The 13131-nt window shown below is 41.9% G+C and overlaps 1 protein-coding gene across 2 annotated transcripts in view; it reads left to right on the forward strand.

The window, feature by feature from the left end:
• MPHOSPH8 (M-phase phosphoprotein 8) overlaps positions 1–13131 on the forward strand; it is a 248377-nt gene that overhangs the window by 25172 nt on the left and 210074 nt on the right. For both annotated transcript variants that reach the window (XM_029602497.1, XM_029602498.1), the window contains exon 3: positions 9245–10105. In XM_029602497.1, the coding sequence (XP_029458357.1) occupies positions 9245–10105 (861 nt within the window). The remainder of the gene's footprint in view (positions 1–9244; positions 10106–13131) is intronic.

A 13131-nucleotide genomic window follows, 5' to 3' on the forward strand; every position in this document is an offset into this window, starting at 1 on the left:
TCAGCTTCGCTGCTTCTCCATCTGCTGGTAGAGGTGCATAACCCACTGGTCTGGATTAACCTGTCCTCATTAAAGAAAAGGAAATTATCAGGTAAGTAATAATTTCTTCTTATCTGAGATGTGGCGACCCGAATTGCACACTCTAGGTGATTATGTATGTGATTTCCCTTTCCACAGCTGAGACAGAGGACACACCTCTTTTATGACTTCATTCTGGGCTATAAGGCAGATGTGGTCCTGGACAGTTGCCAGTAGTCTGTCTCCAGCAACTGCAGAGACATGATTGGTAGCATGAGCTTCCCAGAGCCTAGATTTGGGCCCAGTCTGGTTAAATCTTCTCTGTTCCTAGGACAACAGCTCTTAGGGGCTGATTTTTTTCACGTAGATAAGCAGCTGAATAAGCCATGCTGTCTGGGTACGTCTTCCGTGCCACTAGGTGGCGGAGCTCTCTAAGTATAGCAAAGTCTTTCAGCCAGGGGCTCCCTCTTTATATCCTCTCTGATTCACCTCAGGCTCCTCAGTCAGTTTTTTTTCCGCGCGGCAGTTGGCATGTGAAGCTCTGCACTCCTGTGAGAAACTTTCTGAAGTAAAAAAAATAAAGGAAAGAAACCAGTGAAAATCCTTTTCAAACAAACAGCAGATTGAAGAATGCCACGTCCTGGTTTCAAATTTTGCTCTTGTGGTAAGATTATGTTGGCCACAAGTCCTGTTTGTGTCTGGGACCTTCCCATGACCAAATTAATTGTGCAGACTGCGTACACATGTGCCCAGTGCCAATGGGCAGCAAAAATACAGAACCTTCAATCCAAGACTTCAGGTTCCTATGCACCTTCTGAGGCTTCAGTAAGGTCAGCACCAGGACCAAAAAAAAAGGAAAAGGTCTCCCTCATCGAGGAGAGCTTCCTCAGTTGTGCCCCCCCCCCCCCCCCAGGTTAGAACACCCACCGTTGCTTACCTGCGAAAAACCGAGGATGTGTCGGTGGGATCACTGATGGATTTGACGCATTGACGGCCAGCAGTCGGACGTGTCAAGATGGCTAAAAAAAAACCTCGAAGCGTTGACGCACCTCAGGACGTACAGTGCACCGATGCAGCAAAGGATGTTCAACGCATCGAAGCACCAAAACACATCCGGCGCATCGGTGCACGGACGCCGCTGCATCATTGCGACACAACAACTATACCATCGATGCGTGATTATTCCTTTCTCAACATCTCATATAATAGGTACGTTGTCGACGCATATTGGCGCACAGCTGACGCAAATTACACACAAACAGCACAAGAAACACCATTCGGGCCATAAGAGGCGAAGAGAAGTATCTCCTCTTCCAATTTTAGAATCTGACCCAGAATTTTTGCTTCCTCATATCTCGCCCACATCTCCTACCTTGCCTGGAACATCTGAGTCTATAATTTCCATCGGGGCATCAAGTCCAGGCCAATCTCAACCCACTTCAGGGAACGGTTCAGAAGAGGTAATCCCTTTTCCTCTGTTGCCAAGTACGGAACCAACACAGGTACCATCCACTTCGGGTCTCGCTACTCAGGCCATGACCCAAATTACCAACATTCTGTCTCAATTTCTACAGTCAGTAGAAAAATCAAATATTCAAACCCAACCTACCAACTTACCAACAGTTCCAGTGGTTCCTGTCACACGAGGTCCAACACCCAAGGTTCATCCAGTACCACTTTCATCCCCAATTGAATATGATACGGATACCTCTGCAGACACTTCCACTGGTTATCCATCTGACCCGGCAGAGATACCTCCAGAACCATCTTCACCCCCAGAAGATTTATCTTATGCTCAATTTATAGAGAAGGTTGGTAAACTTCTAAAAGTAGAAACCAGGAAATTGCCTGATCCACGCCAGTAAATGATGGACATACTGAAGATTTTTGATGCCCCCACAGAGCCAATAGCCCTTCCACAGCATTCTGTTCTAACACAGCTGATAGAGAAATCCTGGGACACTCCATTGTCCCTGCTTCCAACTTCCAGGAAAATTGATATAAAATATAAGATGAAAGATTCTCCCTTTCATACTTCCTCTCAGCTTCCGCATAACTCTGTCGTTGTTGAGTCAGCGATACAGAAGGCACAAAAATCCCGTATTCATTCGAATACACCACCTCACATAGACCATAAACTGTTGGATGAATTTGCAAAGAAATCCTTTAATTCAGCAATGTTAAACACGCAAATTCAGAATCACCAATTTTATATTACTCAGTACTACTTTGACAATTTACAGGCACTTAAAACAAATCTCCAACAGAGTTTTCTAGATGTGGCTTTGCCTCCTCAATATCACAGCATGGAGGAAGGCTTAAGGCACTTGTTAAGAACAGTCTATAAGGGATTTGATATCTCATCCAGAGGTTCAGCAAACGCTTTGGCTGCATGTCGTCTCGCATAGCTTCGATCCAGCGCCATACGAGACGATGTCCATGACAAATTAGCGAATTTGCCATGTCGTCCAGACAACCTTTTTGGAGATAAATTAATGGAAACGGTATTGAAGCTTAAGGAACAGAAGACGGCTGTCCTCTCCTTAACTTCACCACATCAACCATCTATTTCAAGAAGGCAATACACTCCTACAGGGTCATACTGAAGACCACCATTTAAGTCCTATAAACTGTTTTCATACTACAAACCTCAACCCTACCAACCTTCAAGGTAGCAGCCATACCAACCTGCAGCCTCTCGCCAAAGAGCAAGGGCTTCTCGCCCGCCTAGACAACAGGCTGACCCTCAGCCTGCAAAAATTCAAACCAGTTTTTAAAAATAATTCCACCACCGTCCCATCACCCCACGGTAGGAGGCAGATTATCAAACTTTCTTCCCACCTGGACTCATATTACATCGGACCAGTGGGTGTTATCAATCATAGCCCACGGTTACCAACTTCATTTCTCATCCCTCCCAACCCTTCCACATTGGGTTCCGCAAAAACAATTAACATCTCACAAAGAACCTCTACTGAAAGAAATTCAGAATCTTCTACAGAACAACTGCATTCAGAGGTTATCTTCCCAACAATCCCGTCTGGGATTCTACTCCCAATATTTCCTAATTCCTAAGAAATCAGGAGGACTGCATCAGATATTGGATCTCCGTTCCCTGAACAAACATCTCTACAGGGAGAAATTCAAAATGACTTCTCTCAAATCCATCCTTCCCTTTCTTCAACCAAAGGGAATGGATGTGCTCCCTGGACTTAAAGGATGCTTGTGCACACATCCCCATGCACCCCAGTTCCTGGTGCTACCTGTTTCCAGTTGGATAATCAGCATTACCAATACAAGGTTCTCCTATTCAGCCTCTCCTCTGCCCCCAGAGTATTCACCAAGTGTTTAGCGGTGGCGGTGGCACACCTTCGTCGTCAAGGGGTGCACTTTTCCTTATCCGGACAATTGGCTCCTAGTAGCCTCCAAAAAGACCCTGTTACGGACCAATCTCTTACAAACTATTTCTTGCCTAGACAATCTAAGCCTTCTCATAAATTACGAAAAATCACATCTGCAGCCCACTCAAACTTTACAATTCATAGAGGCTGTCATCGATACGATACAGGACAAGGTTTTCCTTCCCCATCCGAGAGCAGTGGCGCGCTCTACTCTGGCCACAGATCTCCTTCAGACTTCGATAACATATTCGCCATATTCTGACTCTTCTCGGCCACATGGCAGCTTCCATATATGTAGTCCCTCATACATGACATTGTCGCCTTCAATGGGACTGAAAAACCAATGGAATCAGTTCCTCCATCCATTATCCACTCTCATTACCATGACAAACAGTATGAAAACAGATCTTCAGTGGTGGATTTCTCCATCAACACTGCAGACAGGGGCGCTATTGAGACCATTACGACATCATCTAATACTCACCACAGATGCCTCCCCCAAGGGTTGGGGAGCTCATCTAGATCAATTGACAACTCAAGGTTTATGGTCGACATTCGAGAGGACTCAGCACATCAACATACTAGAGCTAAAAGCGGTCAGAAACGCCCTTCGAGCTTTCAAAGAATCTCTTTGAGGGAAAATAGTCATGATTCACATGGACAACCAAGTCACGATGTTTTACATAAACAAGGAAGGAGGGTCTGGTTCTTGGAACCTCTGCAAAGAGACGGTACAGTTACTGGAATGGGCTTATCAAAGATCAATATCTCTTCAAGCAACTTATCTGCCCGGAATTCAGAACTCCAGGGCAGACAAACTCAGCAGGATATTTCATCCTCACGAATGGCAGTTGGACAGGGAAGTAGCTCATCGCCTATTCACGATTTGGGGTCACCCCTCCATCGACCTTTTTGCAACAGAAAACAACGCACAGCTGGAAAGCTTCTGTTCAATATATCCCAGCTCAAAAAGAATCGCGTCTGATGTCTTTCTCGTGAGTTGGTCTCACAACCTACTGTATGCATTTCCACCATTACCTCTCATCTCCCGCACTATACAGAGATGCATAGAAGATGGGGCCGATTTGATCTTAATAGCACCAGTTTGGCCAAGACAACTATGGTACAGTTACCTAGTTCATCTATCGAAATGCAACCCCATTCCCCTGGGAAACAGCCCTCAGCTTCTAACCCAGGATAACGGGTCTCTCCTACATCCTCTTCATTCCTCCTTACATCTCACAACCCGGAGGTTGAACGGATCACATACCACACCTAGATATTTCTCCTGATCTTCAAGAGATCTTAGTTTCCTCGAGAGAGCCTTCCACTCGACTCAATTACAAAAGAAAGTGGTTTTGCTATGCTTCTTGGTGTTCAACAACAGAAACAGATCCGTTCACTTGCCCACCTGAACAGCTTCTTTCATACCTCCATTTGCTTTATAATGAAGGTCTGGCAACTTCCTCACTCTGAGTCCATCTAAGCACTATTGCAGCTTACCGTACTTACTTTAATGGAGAACCCATTTCGTGTCATACTTTAGTCTCCAGATTCATGAAAGGAGTGTTACGCTTACGCCCTCTATTGCAAAAACCACCAGTACATGGTCATTGAACAACTAATGCTTCCCCCTTCTGAACCATTGCACACTTGTCACCTTCGATACCTTTCATGGAAAGTACTTTTCCTAGTTGCGTTAACTTCAGCAAGAAAAGTAAATGAACTGCAAGCACTAGTCCGCTACCCGCCTTATCTTCAATTTCACCATGACAAGGTGACTCTTCGAACACACCCAAAATTCCTACCAAAGGTTATTTCCAGTTTTCACAATAACCAGACCATAACCTTGCCAACGTTTCATCCGAAACCTAATGAAAATGACAGGAAGCTCCATACTTACTGTAAACGTGCACTGGCTTATTACAAGCAGTGCACTACTTCACCTAACCGACCTTCACAACTCTTTCTGTCTTTCAACCCAAACGCACAAGGATGTCCGGTGACTAAAAGAATGCTTTCCATGTGGATTTCGAACTGTATTCAATTTTGTTATCAGCAACAGTCGCAAACGTTTTCTTCTGATTCTTCCCAGTGGGAGAATATCTTCCAGAGACTTCCTGGTTGAGTTCTCTTGAGAGTAATCACAATACCCTAAGAGGGGATCAGTGGATTCCCCAAGGAGGTGGTTCCCTTGCTCTTAGGTGAATCAGCGAGAGATCTATCTTTGGGAGTGGGAAGGTGGGGGGAGCCCAAAGGGATCCTGAAAGCCTCTCTCCCTCCTCCTTTCTCTCTTTCTTCCCTCTCCTTATCCTCTGGCAACAAAATTAAAAAAAAAAAAAAAGGGAGGGAGGGGAGGTTGGGCATGAGAGAGGCAAACTGATTATGGCTGGCTCCAGAGAAATGTGAGTACTATTTCAGGAAAAGCAGGAGCACAACCAAGACAGGGAAATCATGGACTGCAGAGTCACAACTGCATAAGTAGCACATACACTACTATAGGGCACAGAGCACACCACCATGGGGGAACGCATAACATTGCCATGTCATGAGATAGCCCCTCCCACGACCATGCCTGGGAACAGGAGGTGCAAAGCCTTTGGGATAAAACAAGTCCCAAGCATTACAAGGAACTTTTGCCCTGTTTGTGAGGTCGATCGAGACCTTGGCTCCCAGGAAGAAAGAGACACCCTTCCCCCTTCGGCTGGCAAAGAGAAAGTAAGGGCAGACTGATTAAACCAGGCCAGTTTTCACTAGAAGAAGCCCCTTGCCCTTGAGTGGGCAAAACTTCTTTGCCCCTTCCTCAGATATTGTGGCAGAAGGTAGCTCAGGTTCTAAAACACCCACCAAGGTGGGGCCTATCCTCTCAGGATGGGCAGCTGGGGCATATAGGGTCCTGACATGGAGTATTTTCTGCAGACTTCATAATATTAAGGCATCAGACATATTGTGCCATGTAAAAACCCTGAAGACCCCCTTATTTGAAACTCCAGGTTACAGTTATCAGTTAAAGAAACCAATACTCAAGCAGACTAGAGAGGGCCCTGAAACAAGTTTCCAGGGAAGATTCCTCTTCAGGAAAGTAATCCATCCAAGGGTCTTCAGAGGCCTCTCAGGAAGAAGGAGAGTTCTCTTCTGAAAAGAATGAATAGACAATAATCTGATTTTCCAGAAAGAGGAGTTTTCAGCCTCATTTTGTGGGTGTTATCTGCCTTAAGAAAAAAACCTCAGCCCAAAGAACCCCTCAGAAGGGAACCCTACACTCCATGGAATCAGGAAACCATCAAAAGCATCCCCGTTACACAGTGACTTGATGTGTATGGTCCTCTCAGAATGGGATAGCCCCCAAAAGAGATTTATAGGGGGTAGGAGTGTGAGTAAATGCTGCTCCCTACTCCTGGAGGAGAGAAACAGTCTCCTTAGAATCCCACATGTCAACACTAAATTTCTCATAGACTTTTTATTCATGACAAGAAAACAAAACAGGAACAGCTTTGCTTACCTTAGCAGTCCTTAAACAAAAATTCACAGTTCAGCAGTTTTGGCCTTTCTTAGGCTTCCTTCTCATCTCTTGTTCCTCCTCTCCCCTCCTGGGCCTTGCTAGTTATTCCCTCTCCCTAGGGAACCACCCTGTACCAGGATTCCCTGTTGCTATAGAGCTTAAGATGAATCTGGCTAGATCTCGGGAACCAGTCCTTTAAAGTGTTCTGGGGTTTACTCCTGTATACCCCTTCACACTCCCTTTGAGTTAATGAAACATGCATCCATAAAGGATCTGTCTCTGAAGATCACTTTTCTAGTAGTTATCTACTCAGTTAAGTGCATCCATGTGCTACAGGCCCTCTCAAGTAGGGACCCTTATTTGGTTTTTGGGGGGGTTTTTTTGTTTTTTTTTTATGGATGTCTCCTTTCATCCAGTACCATCTTTTTTTTTTTTTTGCCTAAGATAGTTTCCTCATTTCACTTAAATTAGTTTCACTTCCAGCTTCTAGTTGTAGCGATTTTCAGGGAAAAGATAGGAGTCTAAATCTATTGGATATGCGACATATACTTCTGAGGTACCTAAAGGTGACAAACTCCTTTAGGAAAACAGACAAGCTGTTTGTATTGTTTGTTAGCTCCCGAAAAGGATGGATCAAGAAAATATAGAAACATAGAAATGACGGCAGAAAAGGGGCAAATGGTCCATCCACTCTGCCTAGCAAGCATATGGTAGCACCAACCGCGCCATATAGATCTCCCTCATAATGGTATAACCAGGGGGTGACAACTGCTGTGCCATACAAGTTATCCCCATACTTAGTTTCGCAAACCGTTAAAGTCAGGGACCTTGTTTGTTGCTGTCTGAGTCCAGTTCCCCGTTATCTCTTCCCGCTGAAGCAGAGAGTAATGTTGGAGTTACATCACAAGTGTAAGGCTTATTGGTTAAGGGTAGGAACAGCTGCATCAGCAAGTTACCCCATGATTAGTTTTCCCAGACTGTAAAATTCATGTCCTTGTTGGTTGCTGTCTGAAACTACCGTAATTCCTCTTTCTCCCCCCCCCTGTTAAAGCAGAGAGCAGTAATGAGTTGCATCAACAGTATGAAGGCTTGTTGGTTAAGGGTGGTAACTGCCACACCAGCAAGTTACCCCCATGTGCTCTTTTCCTCATTTTCATCCTCTAGCCTTTAGGGGATCCACATTGTTTATACAATGCCCCTTTGAAATCTTTCACCGTTTTTGTCTTCACTTCCTCCTCCGGAAGGGCATTCCAGACATCCATCACCCCCTCTGTGAAGAAATATTTCCTGATGTTGGTTATGAGTCATCCTCCCTGGAGTTTCATTACGTGACCCCTAGTTCTACTGCTTTCTTTCCAATGGAAAAGGTTTGTCGATTGTGCATCATTAAAACCTTTCAGGTATCTGAAGATCTGTTTTATATCCCCCCTGCACCTTCTTTCCTCCATGGTTTACATATTTAGGACCTTCAACCTCTCCTCATAAGTCATTTGATGGAGACCCACTTACCGTTATTGTCATCCTTCTCTGGATATAGACTGAACAGAGGAAATTCAGAGGATGACTATTAAAATGGTTTGCACCACAACCCCTGTGAGGAGGGATTAAGATTTAAGCACATATACACTGGAGGAGAGGAGGATGATGAAAGCATTCACATAGCTGAAGTGGATAACAATGCAAAAAAAAAGTCAAATATTGTTTGCCAGTCTTAATTCTAGAACAAAAGGCATTATATGAAACTAAATGGCAGTAGACTAGGAAATAATGTAAGGAAGCATTTCTTTTCAGAAAAGGTAAGAGATGCATAGGACAGCCTCTTAGTTGATGTGATGAGGCAAAAACAGTATCAGATTCAAGGAGGTATGGAATCAGCACACAGGACCATTAAGACCAGGGTAAAGCTGGAGATTAAGTAGGACCTGCAGTAGTGGTGTAGGTAGTGAGATTGGACAGACTAGATGTCCAGGGAGGGCCGTTGTGAAATCCTTCTCCATGGGTAAATCAGTAATTCAATGGAAATGCGCTTTTATAAATTTGATTGCCTGATATGGAGGTCAAAAGACGTATCGCCTGTACATATAGCCATGTGTAAATGTGTATGGATGTTTTCCTGGGATAATTGTCAAAGTGAAAGTATGCATGTCCTTTGACTCTAAAAATTAGTTTAAAGTCTGCAGATAAAAACTATCCTCTTTGTAATCTTCACTTGCCAGCTGCATTTATAATTTTGTTTGTGGACAAGCAAAAGCTTTCATATATAGCTATATATGGAAAGGTTGTATGAAATAATCCTTTTAAATTTCTCTGTCCCCATTTTTAGAAGTTCTTGTTACATGACGCTGATATTTTCGAAGCAGAATCTGACAGCGATTGGCAGAGCGAATCAAAAGAAGCAGTGACACCCAAGAAGAAGAAAAAGAAATATAAGGATGAAGATGATAAAGCCCAAGATGAGCCAAGGAAGAAAAAATCTAAGTCTGGAAAAGTGAAAGAAAGATCCAAATCAGACCAACAGGAAACCTCCGATAACTTTGTTTTGGATTCAAAAGTAAAGAAAAGAGTTTTGGAAAGTAAGGAAGATTCAAAAGAGATCAAGAGGCAAAGAAAGGAAGAATCTAAGGAAGCCAAGAAATTGAAGAAAGGAGAGTTAAAAGATGCAAAGGCTAAACATAAAGAAGATTCTAAAGAAAACAAACAGAAAAAGGAAACTCCTGAGCCCCTGCTGGAATCAGAGTCCAGTGCAATAGATATGGTTTCTCAGTCACCTGATTCTGAGCACATGGATTTGCATAATGAGAATACAGTCGAAGAGCAGCAGAAATCAAATGTTAGCAAAGATAAGATGGAACAAGAGATTGTTGAGACAAACACCATTGCCGATGGGCAGCCAGAGGGCACAGCAAGTGCAGATGATGAAGATGAGATCAAGATGAAGCGAAAGAAGAAGAAAATGAAAAAACTGGAGAAAAAGGAGAATAGAAAGTTGGATGCTAAAGATTCTCAGCTAGAGAAGAAAAATGCACACAAAAAGCAAAAACACATAGACAAGTTAAAAGTTCCTGCAGTGCCAGAGAAGCCGCCTCCTGCTCCTACTCCTGCTTCTGTTCCAGCTCAAGTACAAAAGAGTTCAAAACTGAGCATTGATGAGAGAGGACGCAAGTCCACAGACTCCTTTGGGGAGGTAAGAAATATGAAATACAAACATAACATTCTTGATTATGAGAGAGAATAAAGTAGAAACTTTAGTCACACAGTCTGAAAGAAATGTTGGCATTTCTGAGGGGAAACAGAAAACTATGATGAAAACAAAATTATAAAGATACAGTTAGTAGGATTGTGTATAATCTAGCCACGTGTGTGTGTGTGTGTGTGTGTGTGTGTATATAATATTATATTTATATATATATATATATATATATATATATATATATATATTTGCATACTTGAAGCAAATTGATTTGAAAGTAGCATCTTATTTTTTATTTTATTTAAAATCTTTTTTTATTCTGCTTCTACAATGGATGGTAGATTGAAGCGGTTTACAACAGTAAACATTCATAATAAAATCTAAACAAAATAAGATAAAACTAAACTTCATAAAAACAAAACTGCAACAAAAGCAGGACAGTTCTCTCTGTAGGAACTGTTAGGACTCAAATCTTTGTGACCTGTTTTAATGCAATGAAGCATAAATATGTTTTTAGGGGTTTTTTTTTTTAATTCTTTAATATTTGTAACTGCCTGAGGGAATCGGGGATGGAATTCCACAGAATGGGAGCAGCTACTGAGAAGGCACGCTTTCTGGTGATGTCTAATCTGGTAACTTTAACAGAGGGGACCTCTAGGAGACTTTTTTTATTCATGGAAGGGAGATGACATAAAGGTTGATATAATCAATCTCAAAAACAATGGAATACTGGGACAGTTGCCTATTACAAATTAAACTTCTCAACAGTCTAAACCTTGTACTCAATGCTTCAAAAACAGAATTCCTGCTCATATCACCGGAAAACAATAACACACTTCCTAAACCACCCACACTCCTTCAAACAACCCACGTAAGAGACTTAGGAGCCATCCTAGACAATCGTCTCAACCTCAAAACATTCATTAACCAAACCACCAAAGATTGCTTCTACAAATTACATATCCTGAAAAGAATAAAACCGCTGTTTCACACTCAGGACTTCAGAACAATCTTGCAAGCAATAATCTTTTCCAAACTAGATTATTGCAACTCATTACTATTAGGCCTCCCAGCTTCTTACACCAAACCTTTACAAATGGTTCAGAACTCTGCAGCCAGAGTCCTTACAAATTCCAGGAAAATTGACCACATTTCACCTATTCTCAAAAACCTCCATTGGCTTCCGATCCACTATAGAATCATGTACAAAACCATTAACATCATATACAAAACTATCAACCAACACACGCAACTTGACCTACAAATACCACTTAAAAAATTCACCTCCGCCAGGCCTATCAGGGAACACTACAAAGAGTCACTCCAAATTCCAAAGGCCAAAACCTACCAACATAAATCCTTGAGTCTCAGAGCCTTCTCATCAGCAGGTCCAGCTCTCTGGAACTCGATCCCACCTGATTTGAGACAAGAGCCATGCTCTTTAACATTTAGGAAAAGACTAAAAACTTGGCTTTTCAAAAAAGCATTTCCAAGCCTTGAATAAAACCTCCTCTCACTAGCACTAACTCGTATGCAATAATGGAATGTAAACACGAATCAACCAACCTCAAACCCTCTCTCACTAATTCCTGCTGAATATTTATCATACTATTACCATTCACAACTGTGTCATATTTATTCATTTGATTACCTATGTACCGTTTCATAGTCTTATTTTTTCACTTGCTATTCTAATGTATCAATAGGCTGAAATGTAAATATTGTGCTGTTCAATTTCTCCCCTTCCATCCCAAGTTTATTTTCCTTGTTTTTTGTAACTTTCCCTCTCCCTTTTTCTGATTCACTGTATTTAAAGTTCAAGGTTCTTATTGAAAATATTGTTTTTTACGTTACGTTATGCTTTACACTCCTTGTTATTTGTAAACCGGGTTGATGTGATGCCTATCATGAAACTCGGTATAACAAAAACAATAAATAAATAAATAAATAAATTGTAGAGAAGAGCATAGGCAGATAGCAGATTTCTTGTATATGAGGTTGTGGATAATGGATAGAGTTTTGAATTGTATCCGAAAAGGAACAGGGAGTCAGTGCAATGAACAGAGGACAGGAGTGATATGATCTCGGTGTTATGAGTTTGTAAGAATATGAGCAGCTGTGTTTTGTATAAGTTGTAACGGATGTAAAGCAGTGTCTGAGAGCCCTAGGTATAATGCATTACAATAGTCTAACACTGTGAGAAGCAAGGCCTGCAAAACTGTACGAAAGCTGTTGGGGTATAGTAAAGGTTTTAGAAATGTAAATAGATGAATCTTGTAGAAGTTTTTATCACAGAGGAAATATTTTTTGACTTGGATAAGGCTGAGTCCAGCATAACACCGAGACTACGAACATGGGTTGTGATAGGAATAGAAAAATTGCCAAATATTAGGTGAGTTGGATGACCGCATTGTGAATGAGGAATGATGGATAAATGTAAGATTTCTGTTTTAGTGGGATTAAATTTTAGATGATTGTGAGATAACCAGGTGTTAATGGAGTTAATGTAAAAACTAGCGATTGATAAAGTCTTGGACCAGGAGCCACAATAAGGTATGAAAAATTGAATATCGTCTGCATAGATCTTGAATTCTACATCTAATCCAGCTAAGAGATGACATAGGGGTAACAGATATTAAACAAAATAGCCGAAAGTGATGATTCTTGGGGGTCACCCGTAGGAATAGTATATAATTCGGAACTAAATGGACCAATGTTGATCTGTTGAGAGTGGTTAGGCAGAAAGAAAGTAAGCCATTTGAGAGCGGTGTTGGAAATGCCGATAGATTGTAAGCAGCTAGTAAAATGGTATGATCTAAAGTGTCAAAGGCGGCAGAAATATCTAGCTATATTAGTGAGGAATCTGTGTTTGCATTGAGCCCTCGTAGGATGATGTCTAATGAAGATAGAAGTAGAGTTTCAGTACTATGGCCTTTCCTGAAGTCATGTAGATTAGGACGAAATATGGCATTCTCATTGATGTAGTCTGTTAATTGATATAAAACAACTGATTCTAGGAC

This window comes from Rhinatrema bivittatum, chromosome 5, assembly GCF_901001135.1.
Source record: "Rhinatrema bivittatum chromosome 5, aRhiBiv1.1, whole genome shotgun sequence".
Classification (NCBI taxonomy): Eukaryota; Metazoa; Chordata; class Amphibia; order Gymnophiona; family Rhinatrematidae; genus Rhinatrema; species Rhinatrema bivittatum.